This window comes from Blastomyces dermatitidis (genome assembly GCF_000003525.1).
Source record: "Blastomyces dermatitidis ER-3 genomic scaffold supercont1.2, whole genome shotgun sequence".
Taxonomy (NCBI): domain Eukaryota; kingdom Fungi; phylum Ascomycota; class Eurotiomycetes; order Onygenales; family Ajellomycetaceae; genus Blastomyces; species Blastomyces dermatitidis.
This window is the reverse complement of record NW_025544775.1, coordinates 2,420,875-2,432,932: the sequence shown is the minus strand read 5'-3', so window position 1 is coordinate 2,432,932 and position 12,058 is coordinate 2,420,875. Positions and strand designations below refer to the sequence as shown.

The 12,058-nt window shown below is 45.5% G+C and overlaps 6 protein-coding genes across 6 annotated transcripts; 4 read left to right on the top strand and 2 right to left on the bottom strand.

Annotated features, from left to right (window-relative positions):
- Positions 1 to 556: 556 nt before the first annotated feature.
- Positions 557 to 1,129, top strand: BDCG_16389 (uncharacterized protein). The gene has a single exon (XM_045425630.1). It carries the CDS (start codon positions 598 to 600, stop codon positions 910 to 912), a length of 315 nt encoding a protein of 104 aa, XP_045279666.1. The 5' UTR covers positions 557 to 597; the 3' UTR covers positions 913 to 1,129.
- A 257-nt stretch (positions 1,130 to 1,386) lies between these two features.
- Positions 1,387 to 4,170, bottom strand: BDCG_01625 (serine/threonine-protein kinase Sgk2; the record flags this gene model as incomplete). The annotated part of the gene is made up of 1 exon (XM_045417145.1): positions 1,387 to 4,170. Exon 1 carries the CDS (start codon positions 3,835 to 3,837, stop codon positions 1,387 to 1,389), a length of 2,451 nt encoding a protein of 816 aa, XP_045274044.1. The 5' UTR covers positions 3,838 to 4,170.
- Positions 4,171 to 4,799: 629 nt separating this feature from the next.
- Positions 4,800 to 6,070, top strand: BDCG_16388 (uncharacterized protein). The gene is made up of 3 exons (XM_045425629.1): positions 4,800 to 5,651; positions 5,713 to 5,774; positions 5,848 to 6,070. The coding sequence occupies exons 2-3, from the start codon at positions 5,769 to 5,771 to the stop codon at positions 6,040 to 6,042; spliced, it is 201 nt and encodes a 66-aa protein (XP_045274043.1). The 5' UTR covers positions 4,800 to 5,651; positions 5,713 to 5,768; the 3' UTR covers positions 6,043 to 6,070.
- Positions 6,071 to 7,061: 991 nt separating this feature from the next.
- On the top strand, positions 7,062 to 7,262 carry BDCG_16387 (uncharacterized protein; the record flags this gene model as incomplete). The annotated part of the gene is made up of 1 exon (XM_045425628.1): positions 7,062 to 7,262. One exon carries the CDS (start codon positions 7,062 to 7,064, stop codon positions 7,260 to 7,262), a length of 201 nt encoding a protein of 66 aa, XP_045279665.1.
- A 165-nt stretch (positions 7,263 to 7,427) lies between these two features.
- BDCG_01622 (40S ribosomal protein S13) lies at positions 7,428 to 10,303 on the top strand. Its single transcript, XM_045417144.1, has 5 exons — positions 7,428 to 7,760; positions 7,844 to 7,876; positions 8,145 to 8,191; positions 8,317 to 9,674; positions 9,734 to 10,303. The coding sequence occupies exons 1-4, from the start codon at positions 7,559 to 7,561 to the stop codon at positions 8,488 to 8,490; spliced, it is 456 nt and encodes a 151-aa protein (XP_045274042.1). The 5' UTR covers positions 7,428 to 7,558; the 3' UTR covers positions 8,491 to 9,674; positions 9,734 to 10,303.
- BDCG_01621 (VRR-NUC domain-containing protein) lies at positions 8,740 to 12,023 on the bottom strand. Its single transcript, XM_045417143.1, has 3 exons — positions 11,310 to 12,023; positions 9,731 to 11,234; positions 8,740 to 9,655 (listed from the first exon to the last, which is right to left on the bottom strand). The coding sequence occupies exons 1-3, from the start codon at positions 11,786 to 11,788 to the stop codon at positions 9,134 to 9,136; spliced, it is 2,505 nt and encodes an 834-aa protein (XP_045274041.1). The 5' UTR covers positions 11,789 to 12,023; the 3' UTR covers positions 8,740 to 9,133.
- Positions 12,024 to 12,058: the final 35 nt, after the last annotated feature.

Here is a 12,058-nt window from a genome sequence, read left to right as displayed (position 1 = left end):
CCGCTATAAACAACCCCTATCAACTTACCCCCTCCCTACCGCCCCCTCAAAACAAGAATAGGCAACTTGCAGAGACAGTGTGGTGAAGAGTATAGATGAAAGGGGCCCTTTTCCCCCCTATATATATATGTGCCCCGGGAGTTAAGTGGTTGGTTGATAAATGTAGTATAGACTGAACATTTAGGGTTCGAAAAAGGGAAAGTCAAAAGCCCCAAAAGGGATGTAATATTGATCAAGAACTACCAAGGAAACGAAAGTACAATATCAAGTTATATTCAGAAACATAAATACATGTGCGCGTACTGGAAACAAATCGCCAAATCTTCGACAAGTCCAAGCCAAGTATACCTCTAGCAAATTACAGACATAGCACCAGGCTCTTCCCACAACCAACTAAAAAGCAAAAGGTTTATCTCACTCCAACTTCAGTGACAGTGTCATAGCTTGGCCGACATACGGCCGAGTATAATAGGTGCCAGAGTGGCACATGCTGCCATAAGTGCTGAACAGCATAGAGCTCCCAAACATTGGTTGCTGACCTCACCCTTCTCAAGTTTGAGCGGAACACGATGCGCTGCTGATAAGAGAGAGTGCAAAATGACAGTAGGGACAAGGAAGGATATGACTAGAATGCAAGCAGATAGCAACCGTAATAGCATAAGTACTGGCAATGTAACTCCCCTAATCTGGTATGTGCCATGTACCTCCATAAGTGAACAAGATAAAAGGATTGCTAAGATCGGGATTGCGATCAACCCAAGGATCACAAACCCTCGAATGTTGCCAGGGGTGATTCTTGATAGAAGTTTTTCCAATGCTCTAGCCTTCTTGTCGATGATACTTTCGGGTCGGAGTTTTGGGAATTTTGCCGGCAGGGCTTCGCAATCCTTGCGATCACTGTATTCTATATAGTATTTCTCAACCCCTAGCGAGAAACTTTTTGGAATGGCCGCACCAATCGTTCTCTTTGCTGCACCGCACCCTTGACTTTATCGGCAATACCGGGTAATTTCGGTTTTTTTGATTCCCCTAATTTCGACGGTTACAGGTGGAATGTCTTTAGCGCCAAAAGAGGTAACATCCCTGATATTAAGGCGCATGGGCGGCGAACTAGAGCATGAAGGGTTAGTCTTTGGTCAACCAGAGGATAGAGAGATACTTACATTGCAAGTAAGGATGCCCGCCTCCTGATTGGCTTGTTTACACAGTATGAGGAGGCCCTCCGTACACACTTTGCCAATAAATTCTCCACCATGACTTTCGAATGATTTGAAGTTTGCAATGAAACTGGGCTCAAAACATTGTTGCCTTGAGTTGTAAAATGGCCTAGTTATGTAGACTAATTGGTATGCATTAAGCAGGCTAATTAATTAATGTAAATGATACTTATTCATATTCGGTTTCAATCAGAGCTATCGCATCATCATATGCCTTAATAATAGGATCATATAGCCTTTTTGGGTCTTGCGGTGTTCCAACAATAAGTCCTTCCTTCCCATGAGGAAACATCACACCTCGTATGGTCCTGCAGAGAGGTTTGACGCACTCGAATCCCAGTGGAAACTCCTGCAGAAGGTATTCAAATCCGCCAGCTTCCATGTTGCCTCGTTTATAAGTTGCAATATCCCTGAAGGTGCTACTATACCACTTTTTCAACATGCTGTCTTTCGGCCGGTCCTGTCTTTGCCTCTGTAGCTCATCTAGTTTTTCCCAACCGTGACGGGCACATTGCCAGATAAGGACGTAGAAGAACGATTCGAGATCATGCCGATAGGTGTGGTCGATATTAAGCAGCACCTCGATCGCCATGAACTCCATTGTGCCGGTCTGGTGGCGTGCGCCACTGCGCCCGCTCCCAATTTCCTTGGCAAGATCCAGATCGATTAGCATGCCTGAGTGACCATCCACCTTGTCTGGATCAGTTATTATTATATTGTTCTCTGAAATATCCCTATGAAGGATGTTCCCGTCTAGATAAAGAGACCTGTGCGCCTTTATTGCATCACGAAGCGCCATGAGCAGCTCCAAGGGTGATTTGTACTTGTAGATCAGCCGGCCTGCGGGTGATATCACAAGGCAGCGAAGGACACGGTTGTCATAGAGTTCCTCACCACTCCTGTTGAAGAGACTTGGCTCATGTGCTGACTGAATAGAGAAAGCTAGTTCATTCTCCTGCTGAGTGTCACTCAACGGTTGATTAATAGAACGTGATTGTTTGGATGCCTGCACCTCTTTGTCCGGAGATCTGCGTTTCCTGGAAGATGATTTTCGACAGATATCTAAGTGACAGGGTTCAGTGAGCAGCTGAGATTGATGAAATGAGGAGACTGTACTGGGGGGTGCACTTTTGAAGTTGTGGTGCTTGTTGTCGAAGGTCAGGCCGCTGCGCAGGTTGGCAATGCTGGTGATGGTACTGTGGCCAATGATCCTGGCAACTCCTCGAACATTTTTTTTACTTGCTAGCTTGAGAAGTTCCACCTCTGGGCGCCGCTTGTCCGATACCCACGAGAATTTGACTACAACCTCTCCATCATCTGCGAGAAAACATGTAGTCCCACGACACACAATGGCACGTTGAAAGGAAAGCATTTCACCCAGCCGCAGCACCATTTCCTCTGAGGGTCCAGGTCTTTTGACAGTCATAGATTTGATGCCCTCTTCATCCCTAGCAATAAAGGTGTCTAGTCCCAGCTCCTCATCACTCATCATGGTGTAGCCCAAAAGCACCTGAAAGAACTGTCTTGAGTTTGTATAGATGTCAATGATGCCTGAGCTGTAGGGACCCGAGCGGTCAAACACCCATGCCTCCATCTTGGTCCCGCAGACAGTGAATGCATGGACAAACTGCCGGGTGGGCTGTGCAGCAAAGACCTCACGCACATAGCAGCCTATCTGCAGTAATGTGGCTTTGGTCCTGAGCTTCTCCTCAGGTTTTTTAAGCTCACCAACCACCAGGATATCTCTCCAGTTGTGTTTGTTTTGTAAGGGGGTTGTACTTCTAGCTCTCAGAAGGAGATCGATTTGCCGTTTTGCCTTAGAACTGATAAGATCTGCTTTGCTTGCTGTGGTGTAGTAGGTGCTGCGTGATTCCAAGAAAAGGTCTTTTTGAAGACGAAACCACCAGGCAAGGACATTGTCCTGTGTAGGAGGATCAGGAAACTGGGCCCAATCACCATCACTGTCTGAGGCCAGCACGCGTTGACAGATGGCATCTGCTTTGTCACTCCAGTCTTTCCCTTTGAAGTACTTGTCAAAGAAGCCCTCGACATCTCGAAATGTGCAGCCACATATCTCCCCAAAGATTCTCGGATTCACCAATTCACGCGTCTGCTCGGAACCTTTCTGCGATGATGAGGTGGATCTGACTGGTGTGCCGTCAAAGGAGGGGGGAACGCTCGCCGGAGGAGTTGATCGAGGGATGTTGTCAATGAGGTTAAATACAGCTTTCCAGACATCGAAGTTCCAGGTTGTGACATGCTGGGATTCAGTCGGAGGCCTTTGAATAACCAGGTGCACTAACGGCCGGTAGTTGTCATACTTGAAGTTTCCTTGTGCCTTTCGGAGATGCTCAACTAAGTGTGCTAGATCAGACACCACATCCCCATTACTCATTCGCGAGCGAAGGCTGTAAGCTGCATCCTCTCCCTGTAAAGCAGAGAGGAGTTTTGAAATCACATTTCGATAGAGTTGGTCCAGGCTCTCATCAGCGCCATCATAAATTAGACGCGACTCATGTATTCTTTCAGCTTCCTGAAGCGCGCCTCGTAAACGATCGACTAAGTTGGTTAGAGGATGGTTCTTGATAATGTCGCGATCTTCTTGTGAAAGTCCCGCCATTTTGACGGTATAAAAGACTGTTGAGTGGTGCAGGTAAACTGGGAGTTGTAAAGGGAGAAAAGTTCGGTTGGTATGCTAATTTTACATGATGAATGGGAAGCAAACACGGAACAAAAATGCAGAAATGTTAGGAAGTTCTGATGTATGATACTTGCGAGAGAAGATAACTCGCTGGGAACGGATGCTGGTATATATAATATTAATCAAAGGGAGGATTATGGTCAAAGGGTTGATCCGGCTTGGCGTTGATGCAGAACGCGAATTGTGGGAACGGATAGAGCCGCTGAGCGAGGAACCAATAGGGAGATTGGAATCGTATTTTGAGGAAGGCAGCTATTCCTATTTGGGATTAAAACAGGCCAACCAACCAGTCGTGTTGCAGATGTGGGGTAAGTGCTGGCTGCCAGGGAAGATGCATCAGGTCTTAGTACTCCGTAATCAGGATACATAAAGCCTCAAACAAAAGGTAGCATAACCTATTACAATGAAATATAATGTTGTTGTGACTAGGATTGAATGATATTTTGGCTACGTAAAGGCGTCAAACTGGATTACAGTATTTTAGTAGGTGGAAGAATTTGCTGTTCGACTCGTTGGGAATTATGTCAGGCAAGGAATACAAAATGTGAATCGATCCTTCTTGTCATGAAATCCTATTTATAATTATTAATAGCTAATTTCTGTACAGGAAACTTCGGTGGAAAGTTGGGCAAAATGAGCAGCCATTCAACAATAAAAATGATTATGTAAATTAGTTGCTCACAAAGATGGCGTTGAAGCAGTAATAAAGCCCACAGCACTAAGTTAACTCTCGGTTCCAATCGGTGGAATTATTGCCTATCTAAAGGTACGTCTCTTCTTGGACATATTGAATGCTTCAGCAGAGCTCTCTTCGTTCTCCCGGGTTACCGGAGCACCCGACGCAGTGTTCTGCAAACCATATGCCTCTTCCAATACAGATGTAAAACTAGAGCCTTGTATATCAATGCCTCCGACACCTTGCGAAAGTCCAGTTGATTCTGAGAAACTCAGCTCCGATTGATGTAATACTTCAGGTTGCTGTGATATCTGTACGCCTGCATCACCTCAAAATTTACCTGTGGCAGTTCAATCAATAGCGGAGCATATTTTTCTTAAACTGGGAAGGTACCCCGTCATTGTACACACTCATAAAGAATTTGTACGGAAAAATGGTCTCAGCTACAGCTTGGCAGTTAGCGGAGAGGTTGGAGGAAAAGTCGCAGATTCCCCCAGAAACTGAGACTGTGCATAGGCTTGAAAATCCGTGATTGATGGAACGTTCTCCGGATAATAGCATTTCTAAATTCTGGAAATTATTTTGGTAAAAGGGCTTATATGAATTTTTAGTTGCATGTGCGACTTCGGCTCATTAAACATGCTACTATTCCTGATCACCAGGCAAGATCATATGACGCTGGCTCTTCCAATATGAGATGTCCCGTTTCTAGGATTACCTGCATGTATGCCTGACAGAGTAAACGTTGGATATCGGACATGAATCGCCTTGCTTCTTTTTTGAAAAATAATCATCTTCTGGATCTGGTCGAGCTAATATCCAGGCCCCATCAAAATGCCAACCCACTTAAGTCCTAGAGGAGCGACCTCTTCACGATTCTTCATGATTCTCTTTGTACGTAATAACATCGAACACTATCAAAATATTATCCATCTTACTCTGTTTCGATCCCACGCTGTCGTTGTTTCGCACTGTTGACAAGTGCAGAAAGCCATTCTGAGGCTTGTTGATTGTGTCTGGTTTCATCCAGTTTCATCCGCGCCTCTCTGAATTTAAGGTGAATAGAGATCGAATCTTCCCCTTCACCATTAGGCTCTATGATCGCTGATATGCAATAGCCCTGGCCTTTAACAGTTGGTATAGAGAAACCAGGTGCATCTAGAGTATCTTCGCTATGGCGGTAAGTTCAGATGCCCGGCTTTGTCACGGCTCTCTAATTTCATCGCTTGTATCTAATTCACATATATCTCTAGATAGGTGACGAGGCTCTATTAGTCAGGAAGGTGGCGCCTTTTATGCTTATGACAACCTCAACACAGGCGAATGAGAGAAATCCTGCTGGTGCCATTCTACCTGCTCGCTTCCATCACCTTTTCCCCGCAGGAAGAATCACCATGGTGCCGCAGAAATGTGGTGCCATGGAGAGGAGGCCGGCCAAATCCTGGTAAAACAAGGCAGGAAATGAGTGTCACCTACCACCTTGCAATACCAGCCGCCATCCCTGCAGAAAGTAAGAGAAGATCGTAACCCCTCTCGCTTCATATTTCCTAAACTGTCTGACTGAAGGGGTGCTAGCTGATTGTCATGCGATCATAGCCGCTCCATTGCACGGTCTTATGGCATGCACGAATTTCCAATAGTGAATCAGTCTGTTAATTCATCAAAGTGTGAATTTGTGAAGATGGGGAAACTCGGACATTGCATTGCATTGTTGCATCATCCCTTTCTCTCCTGGTCAATTTTAGCACCCACGAGGCTGAGGCTGAAGTCCCTTTTCCAGTGAACACCCATCTTTGTTGACTCAGTATCTTGCTGCTGGCCAAAGGGATCATAGCGTGACTGAGAATTCACCTGCACTGGAGCAGTTTGGATCATGTCCACATCATGCATGAGCCATGCCGCGAGGCTTGAATCATCGGGGAGATTTTTTTTGTTCTCTGAACATGTTACTCTTGCAACTAGCCAGATCTTCCAGACCCTGCACTCCAGTCAGGGCCTGACATGTAATGGTCCGCGGTGCAGCAAGGTAGATACTGTTTCTGCCATGCAGAGGCATTTTTTTTTTTTTTTTTTTTTTTTTTTCATTGATGTACCATCTCAACAAGTGGGAGGCACTCATCACTGCTGTGCGCCACAGATGAGAAACATCGGGTTTGCCAACTGATTGTGAAAGGGAGAGATTAAGGACAACAAGTACCAGGACACAGAAAGAATGGGATTGGCAGTGTTGGCAGGATGGGAGTGCAGAACCCAAAACATCAAATATAGGATGTAGAGCAATAGCCAGTTGTGTATGTAACAAGAAAATGAGATCAAAAAAAATGAACAGGAAACCTCAGCCAGCCACAGTCCCAAGAAGACCAGATATCCCAGTAGCGGACCTCAGCCTGTGCATGATTTTAGAGTAACTTGACAGTAGAGTGAGGCGAAATTGCATTGGGGAAGAAGGGAAGTGGACATGGTCACTATGTCGCCAACAGTTTTAGCTGCGGCACAGCCGGGCCAGGTGACACTAGCAGTGGGGGCCAAGGGGAAAGCATGGACACGGCACACACGAGACAAGAGAATTACAAGGAAACAAAGGGAAAATAGGGATGGTGGAGAGAAGATGTTCGAGCGGCGGGAGGAGGGGGTTTATATAGTCCAGAAAGCGGCGATATCGCGCTAAACTCAATTAGGGTAAAGCTAAACCATGTAAAGTAATTCCCCATGATAGGTATAACGGCGTGCAAGGTTAAATGTTTGATATCACGTGGAATGTACGCTAAACTTAGAATAGCCAAAGGCTCAGAGAGCTAAGCGAAAAATGCAAGTCACCTGATCCACAACTCGACCGGACGAACTTTTTTGTGGGCTGGCGGCTTTTTCATAACAAGAACTCCGTCAAACCACCACATCCTCGCGTTGACAAAAGATAAAAGGAACGTTTCCTTCGACTAACGACCAACCCACAACAACTTCAAAATGGGCCGCCTCCACAGTAAAGGAAAGGGTATCTCCGCCTCCGCAATCCCTTATTCGCGCAACCCTCCCTCATGGCTCAAGACCACTCCCGACCAGGTCGTTGACCAGATGTGCAAGCTGGCAAAGAAGGGTATCACCCCCTCTCAGATCGGTGTTATCCTGAGAGATAGCCATGGAATTGCGCAGGTCAAGGTTGTTACTGGTATGTGTGGAAACCAATTCGAAAGGAAAAAAAGTGACTTAAACCTGCCGCGGGTAATAGCTAACAACCGCGGAATTGAATAGGTAACAAGATCCTCCGGATCCTCAAGGCGAACGGTACGAAACCAAATACTGTCACAGTTCCCCGCATGGTGGCTGCGGGATGAGAGAAAGAGAAATGGGAAACGAGAGGTGGACGTAAATCAAGCAGAGCCCTTTCTGTATAAAAGCGGGAATCTCCACGCTAGATTAACTGCATCTCCTGTCTTGGACAAGATTTCTCAAACCTATCCATCATATCTTGACATTTTTATGTCATATCAGCACTGCCTCTGCTTGGTCATTCAATAGGCTGACAGAGAGACTTTTTTTGCAATATGTACAGGCCTCGCCCCCGAAATCCCTGAGGACCTCTACATGTTGATTAAGAAGGTAATTATAAGAAATTTATTCTTTTATTGAACTACAATTTTCCCTCTATCCCTTATTGTACCCCTTATTGTACCCCTTATTTTGTGCCTTTTTCATATATTTATTTACTAAACGATGGAAATTAGGCCGTCGCCGTCCGCAAGCATCTTGAGCGCAACCGCAAGGACAAGGACAGCAAGTTCCGCCTCATTCTCATCGAGTCGCGTATCCACCGCTTGTCCCGCTACTACAAGTCTGTCGGTGTCCTCCCACCCACCTGGAGATACGAGAGTGCCACCGCCAGCACTCTCGTCTCATAAGCGAAAAAAAAAGAGATCCAAAAAACTACGAGATGTAAAATATTTGGTCATGATATTCGAGAGAAAATGTCAGGTTCAACGGAATTAGATACCTAGGTCGGATCTTGACAGGCGACGGAATGGGTTCGTTTGACTATGTTCGGTAATTACGAGAAAACATTTAGATGAAGTGACGTTTCCTGCCTTAAATGGACAGGAGCCTCAATATTCGCAGATGTTTTTCTTTCTACGTTCAGCCTTCGTGTAGCTGCACAAGTGTGTATATACTATTCATGTGCATGAACCTTTTAACAAGCACACTCGAAATTCATTGATACAGGTATTTCTCATATTTTTATACCATCCGACTTTGTGTGTTGCGTATTCACCAGTTAAGCCGGATTTCGAGTCGTGAGTAAGCAAGTACTCGAAGAACTAGACGTACTATCTCAGACATACTGGAATAGTTTCATCACTAGAATAAAAATTATCAATAATGGCGCGTAGAAGAAGCGAGAAAATCACAGGAACAGCAAACCAGATGTGGGAAGAGATCAAGAAGGATATGTGCAAACTATATCCGAACAGTCTATATACGGGTATATTTATGAAGAAATGCAGCATCACGATGTCATCCAACACTAAACAACAACTCTAACAAAATTTAAATCACGGGAGTTTCAACCCTAACCTCCCTCGCAACAGCATTGCACAGCTCAACCCTCACTCCAGCACCAGTAAGCACATGAATCCACAACCGCTGGGTATCACTTAGCCGATCATTCTCAGACTTCACCTCCACAAACATAACCTCCTTCCTCTCTACGCTCCAAAGGAATAAATCTGGAATGCCTCCGCCCCGTTGCTGATATTCCTGCGCCATGACTTTGCACACAGTAGCTAGGGCCTCACCACGGAAACACTGTGCAATCTCAACTAGGTCGGAGAGGTTGAACGACCAGTCGATGCCGATGGCGCATGTTTCTTTCTCCGCTTCGCGGTCATGCACTTCACGGATAAGCTTTTCAGCATCACCGTTGGCTATCTGGGCAAGCCTGTGATTTATTTCTGAAGCGCGGGTCGGATAGAAAGAGTCTGTGTGTAGGTCTAAGGGGCAGGTCTGGAAAGGTGTTTGGAAGACGTTGGGGACGTATGTGAAGAGCACATCATAGAAGAGATACCCGAACTATAGGCGGGGGGAAGTGGTTAGTAATCACGGGAAATCTGACTGAGGTTCATATTATATCGGTATTTAACTTACCAGTGTTCGAACGATGCCACTCTCGCAGTGGAAACCCTTCCATCCGTTGTCTCTATACCAGCTTAGGCACATGCTTTCGACTCTACACTCGCCTCCACCTTCTCGTTCATCCACCCAAACCGTAGGTCTACCTCTTCGAGATATGGAACTTATATTGTTCTTAGAACCAGGTTTGATTGGGATATCCTTTTCAATCCGAATCCCTTCCACGATACGTTCTTCTGGTTTAACCAACATCACATGTCCAAAATCGTGTTGCTCGCGCTTTGTGACCTTTAGCGACTTCTCCAACTTTGTAATTCGTTTTTGTAAATCATAGTGGTATATCAAATGACAGTCGGGATCTTCAAGGCCTCCTTCGCATGTACGGAGAGCTTTTCGTTTCCACTCCCGTCTCTGCATCTCTTCTGAGCGGTTCTCAGAAGGGGTCAAAGACCACATATAATGTTCTTCAAGCAGAGCTTTGCGCTGGTACCACGCTCCTCGACGAGAAGAGTGGAACAAACGCTGGTCAAGAAGTTCTGTGAGTAACTCATGCTCTCGTTTATATTCCTTGAAACGGCCCAAGGCATATAGGCCTTTATGAATGATCCGAGTGTAAACCCATGCAGGAGAAAATCGACGTAGGTATGCGCCCTCTCCCGTTTCATAGACGCGTTCTTCCTTCCGTTGCTCTTCGGCGACCAGCGCCTTCCACCTTTCGTAAACACTTTCAGCTGAAGACTTAATAAGAGCTAACTTCTCCATGATGGGCATATTAGGTGACTCCAAAGTGCTGTCGATATCAAACTGCACTCGTAAGGCAGCTTCAAACTCGAGCAGTGCAAATCTGGAGGGGAAAATGGAATTGGAACGGGAAACGATATAATTTGGATAATTTCTCCGTGAAATTTTCGCCAGGATGATGGTTGTCAAGGATTTTTCAGTCCATTCCGTGGACCGATAAAATAGCAAATGAACCCTCTCGAAGAGTCTTAGTGGCGCAGAAGAGAGTCTGATGCAATCGCCCGTGTGGTCGAGGATCTTCTTCGTGAAGTACAAATCTCGAGTATTCCCTCGACTTAGCAAATTACTGATCTGATTTGGGTCAATATCACTGGATGCACCGTCGTCTGGCTTGTATCGCAGGGGCCAGCCCAGTCCTGATTGCGTCGTACTGGACTCACGCAATCCTTTCAACAGCTCCTTCTTATTTTTGCCCTGAACTTTGGCTTCCTTCGACAAAGATTTCAATTCGTCTAGAAGTAGCAAGGAAGATGCTTCTTCGAGCGTATTTATTTGTTCCAATCCTTCAGCGAATTGAAACATTTCACCAAGAACGACTTCGTCAGGAGATTTCAGTGCGGTAAGAATTGAGGACTGAGGTGGAGGAAATGAGATTGGGAGCTTCCTGCTTTGCCTCAAATCCTCGACCGTGGCAGGCATATCCGCGATATCTTGATAGTAACCGAGGCGGTTGACCCGATGCCACGCTGACGTTTTGCGTAGAAAGAGTCGCACGTATCTATTTTCAATATTAATAAACACCACTACGTCTCGAATTGCTTACACTGTACCCTAATATTAGAAACGGACGTACAAATATTGTGATTCATAGGGTAATCCTCTCCAATGATTAAATACAGCCATTTCTGTTTCGTCAAACAAATGGGCTTCATCTTCCAAAACGTTCTCTAATGCGAGATTGAACGCATCCACATATATGGAGCTTTTGCCTTTCACCCAATGTCGTTCCTCGTAGCGCTGAAGGCTCGTTGCACCTTTTTCGATCTTTATTTCTTGGGCCTTTGAAATCTCATAGTTCGCGATCGCTTCATTGTCTGTTTTTATAGGGAGAAGAGCGGTCTCTAAATCTGTTTGGGTGCTAGGCAGATAATCTTCTGCGCTACTATTATTGTCGATCCCATAATCATCATTATATCCAACCTCCGTTTCTGATGGAGGTATACGGATTTCAAGGGGCAAAGCATCTGATCCGGATTCCGTATTTGAAGAGGAGCTACCAGGACTTCCTGTTCTCTTCAACCTTTTCGAAGGTGGATTTATATCCTCGAGCATGTTGAGCTCAAGGGTGAACCTTGGAAGAGTTCCTGTAGCTCGAGTGGAAAAACTATGAACAATGCCAGCATCGGAGTAGCACCAGAGGCAATTCAAGATGAGTATTCAAAACATGATGTCCTCGCCGAGCGGTTAAACAAGAAAAGGCCTCACCAGTTAAAAATGGTGTCCGGATGAAGGAAAGTGGAGAATTGATTGGCCTCGATTTAATAGGCAAACGCGACGCCTGAAAACGACGACACGTTATCACATGACCCCTTAACCACAAAC